The sequence below is a fragment of the Nannospalax galili genome, unplaced genomic scaffold, assembly GCF_000622305.1.
Source record: "Nannospalax galili isolate Female #2095 unplaced genomic scaffold, S.galili_v1.0 scaffold4128, whole genome shotgun sequence".
NCBI classification, from domain to species: Eukaryota; Metazoa; Chordata; class Mammalia; order Rodentia; family Spalacidae; genus Nannospalax; species Nannospalax galili.
The window spans coordinates 40,998-45,596 of record NW_008357079.1 but is presented as its reverse complement, the minus strand read 5'-3'; the positions used below and the strand labels follow the sequence as shown (position 1 = coordinate 45,596).

General features: G+C 43.9%; 1 protein-coding gene across 2 annotated transcripts in view; it reads right to left on the bottom strand.

Moving 5' to 3' along the window:
* Fbh1 (F-box DNA helicase 1) overlaps positions 1 to 4,599 on the bottom strand; it is a 62,167-nt gene that overhangs the window by 28,615 nt on the left and 28,953 nt on the right. For both annotated transcript variants that reach the window (XM_029557149.1, XM_008855047.1), the window contains exons 7-8: positions 2,263 to 2,355; positions 1,470 to 1,564 (exon numbers count right to left, since the gene is read on the bottom strand). In XM_029557149.1, coding sequence (XP_029413009.1) covers positions 1,470 to 1,564; positions 2,263 to 2,355 — 188 coding nt within the window. The remainder of the gene's footprint in view (positions 1 to 1,469; positions 1,565 to 2,262; positions 2,356 to 4,599) is intronic.

Sequence of the window (4,599 nt, the reverse complement as noted above, 5' to 3'; positions counted from 1 at the left end):
AATTTTATGTCTTATAGGATTTATACTGAGTTCAATATTGTATAACTGTATTAATTCAACTATGAATCTAAAAATTTACAGCCACTTTTGAAAGAGATGTATCCTTGCCCTGGAGTGTGTTACTGAGTATGTTAAAGCTGTAAGGAAATGCTTCTTCTAATCATGTGGTTATTAAATAAATAACTAAAATATATATACATATTACAATCTAGTTGGAATAAAGCACCAACACGGGGTGAAGCAGACAACAAAACCAGAGTACAAAGACAACACAGCACTGGGGGGAAACAAGAGTAAGAACTAGAAACAAGAATCTCATCTGTAAAGTAAGAAAACAGTGCCTCTTTCCCAAATCTTCATCAAAGAGTCTAATGAAACAACAAGACATATTTAAGGACACGAGTACAGCTCTTTTTACTGTGTGATAATCAGGTACCAATTAATCAGCAGACGATTAGTTTCATTAAGAGATCAGCTGTCAAATACCTAGGAATCAATGACTAAAGAAGTTGTCATCAGGAAGAAAGGGAAAGGATAAGAGAGAGTCAGCATGGCGGGGCGGGGCGGGGCGGGAGGGCAAAAAAGAAGAGAAGGGAAGAGAGCATGACCAGCTCTAGTTCTGGCTCTGCCACTTATTGCTTATTTAGCCTAAAGCAAGCCTGTCTAGGCTCTATTCTTAAAATAAGGGCATCCAACCCCATAGAAGGCCACTGGGACTAGGACAATGGTAGGCATACTGCAGGTATCTGATGGATGCAGCTGGCAGAGTATTTAAGGAAGGAATTGCAGACAGAGAAAACAGCATGAGCAAAGATTCAGAAAGGCTGTCCAAGCATTTCAGAGGACTACAGGGAGAGCAGATCAAGCAAGGCGCACGTGACAATGTATTTAGCAAGTAGGCTGAACCAGAGGGAGGCCCCTCAAGACACCACCCTACAAAACTAGGACGCTACCGACCCGTGTAAGCAGATTAATATGACCTTGCCTCTCCAGAAGAAACTAATGACTGAGCAGTCAATGGTAAATGAGGGACTCACCCACTCACTGACAGCCCCCAGAAAATAATGCCTATGAACTAGCTGTACAAATAGGAATCCAGTGTAGCTACTAGGAGAAAGCACATTCCTACTGACTGACTACTTTAGAGGCTGAGTAATTCAAAAAAAGATCAAGGTCAACGTAGGGCATGGTAGCAGACGCCTTTAATTCTAGCACTGGGGAGGCAGAGGCAGATGGATCTCTGTGAGATCAAGACAAGCCTGATCGACAGAGTGAGTTGCAGGTTAGCTATGGCTATAGGGAGACCCTGTCTCAAAAAGACACACACACAAAAAAAGACCAAGGACAAAGTGCTGTGGAAGGGGACACAGTGAGAACAAGCAGAAGGAAAGCTACCACATCAGGAACCGAGTGAGCGACTCCAGGACCCAACAGGTGCTCCCCCAACAACCTGACAAGAGAGCCCTTACCTGCAAACGCCATAATTTTTACCACCTGGAGAGGCTCCATCTTATGGTTGAGAATCAGCTGTTGTTCATGTGTGAGCTGGATGGATGTTTTCTTACTACAGTCATTACAAAGGAAAAATTAGAAGAAGAGAAAGGAATAAAAAAGCCCAGGGGATGGACTGTCCAAACACTAGATGGGCAAACTAGATGCACAAAACTAGACATAAAACATGCCTCCCCTTAGGGGTTAAAATGCTCTAAAACTAGATTAAGATGCTTCTGTACAACTGAGTAATTCTACTAATTCTAAGCTCCAAAATAGATGAAATTTACATAATTCAAATTATGCCTCAATAAAGTGGCCAAAGCAAAATATCTTCCATGTTTACACGTTGAAAATAGACAAGGGAGAAAGGTGAACCAGTGGCTCCTGCTTACCAGCCCAACACACAGGAGGATGGCAGGAGGGTGTAAACTCTTAAGTTTGTGGCCAATCTGGGCTGTATATTGAGACTCTGTCTCAAAATAAAAGGGAAGTGGGCTGGAGAGGTGACTCAGCGGTTAAGAGTACCAGATGATCTTGCAGAGGACCCAAGTTTGGTCCAGCACACACATGTCATCTAACAACCATCCATAACTCCAGTTCTAGGGGATCTGATGCCTTCATCTGGCCTTTGTGGACACTGCACACACACCGTGCACTTAAATACATGCAGGCAAAATACTCATGCACATAAAATAAAAATAAATCTTGAAAAGAAAAAAAAAAGAATGGACGGCCAAGCCCATACCCACATATGTAACACATACATACCCTGGCCAGACAGATGGCTCCTCTTTGACTTTGGTGGCCTGAGTACAGGAGTTCTCCTGAAGATAGAGGCAGTAGAAAATGTTGTAGTGAATCCTAATGGGAAGAAAAAGGTAAACTTAGAGACGTCCCAATTTAAGTCACAATCTTATTTGTCCTTGGATATATTTAAACTCTATCATTTCCAAAAAGAATATTCTTACTACATTTTCATTGAAAAATGGAAAAAAAATAATTCACCATCTCTGCAGCTGACAAAAGCACTTTTGGGAATCACAGTTCTGAGAAAGGTACTTTGTTTCTATGTGTGACATCACACAGAGAGGAGGCTCCACAGGCTCCTGAGGGAACAGGGGCACGAGCTAAGACCTCTAGAGACAAATACTCAACCAACCATAAGAATCCATGGAAGCAGGTATAAACACACTTCTGGCAATGTGATTCCCTCCTGAATAATAAAGCTTATGACAAACTTCAAGTCATCTTTCTGATCTGACCCTCAGTGGCCCTCCTGCCTTCTTGTGCAGAGCATGGCTTAGAAGCACGAATAACATTCTCTCTTAAGGATTTCAAAGAAAAGGAGCTATATGGCCAAGATAAGAACCCCAAAGACCAGATTTCACAACAGCCTCCAAGTGATGAAAGGGGACCAACGATGACAAAATTAAACCGAGAGCAGCACAATATATATGGAATGCAGTTCACCGCAAGCTACTCCAAAGCCTTTGCACGTGCACACTGAGCCCACACGCCCCAACAGATCACTAACACATCAAGTGCTCTGCCTCACTCCAGAGCAATGGGAGCTGATCCCAAAGTACCGCTCTCTCTGATGCAGCAGCTGCCTTTAATAATGTGCCACTACAGAATCTGGACGTATCATCTAATCAACATGGCTTACTATTGTGGACTGAATTTTCTAAATTGAAGCCCTAAACCCAAATGTGACTGTTAGAAAAAAACAAATGAACAGACTCAATACGGTGATAAAGCTGGGTCCTGATACACCAGGGCTATTGTTTCTGAGTTACCACCAGGCTTTTTTCCTTTCTCAACAAGTTGGGATAGAGAGAGAAGGTCTGTAAGCCAGGAAGCTGGCTCCTCACCAGGAACCCATCTACCTCACTTTCTCCTGGACCTCTGGCCTTCAAAACTACGGGAAAAAAAATGTCTATGGCTTAAGCCACGTGGTCTGTGGTACTATATCAATGCAGCAGACTACACACCTCCCGTCCCTCATCTGTGTCCATACAAAGTATGAGTACACACCTGCTTATGAGGACATCATTCTTCAGCTGTACTTTTTTTCTGTCCAAATCTTACCCTATAGCTCCTTACCTCCCACCCCCGCCCCCCATCTCAATGCCACACAGAGGCGTACAACATAAAGCACAGATGCTAAGCCGAAACAACTCAGGGAGAGCACAAACAGGTATGCCCGTGAACAGTGTTCTGGGCTACCTTGCCGTGGATGGCTAGCCAACTGTGTATCCTGAGCTCCAGCGTATTTCTCTGGGGCTCACTAATAACAGGGCCAGTTGTTGACTGGAGAAGAACCACCCTTCTGGGTCTCTGCTTCTCCAGGACTAGACCCATGATTGTGTCGCCCAGTTCTACCACTCCAGATCAGGGAGCAAGCCATCCCACAGATGCCACCTGTGCTTTGGATTTTATCCTACCGTACACTCTAAAGATCCCTCTTCACTCAGTCCCCATCCAGGTCCTACATGAATCTCTCCTTTATCCACTGCACTTGTCACACTGGACTTTTTCTCTTCCTGGTAACATAGCAAACTTATTCCTGCTTTGGGCCCTTAAATCACCTATCCCTTCTCTTAAAATGCTCTCCCCAAACACCTCAAAATGGCGGCCCCTCCTTGACATTCAGACATTACTTCCTCAGAGCAACGTTTGCTCATGCTATCCAAAGCAGTGTCCTTGCCTCCCTCCACAGCCCTCTGCAGCACACCTCTGATTCTGCACTGCCTGTCTTCCCTCATTAAAACAAGCTCCCTTCCAGAGCTCCCACAGTGGAATCCCTGGTGTCTGCACAGTTATCAGCTTGCTTTTGCTGACTGTACACATTCCTATGAAAATGGACCTTTGTATATTTTATCACTGTCAAGGTAACTATGAATTAGAAACCATCACGCTAGGCCTTTCTTACACTAAGAAGATTTAAGCAGATAATATTTTTTCCATAATCCTACAGTCTAACCTGAAAGTGAGAAAGGAAATTCCAGTGTTTTCCTAGGAAAATGTGGTGAGGTATGCATAAAGCCAGGCCCTTCCCCTGCAGTCTCAGCACACAAGAATACATGGCATAGTCATCTCTGCACA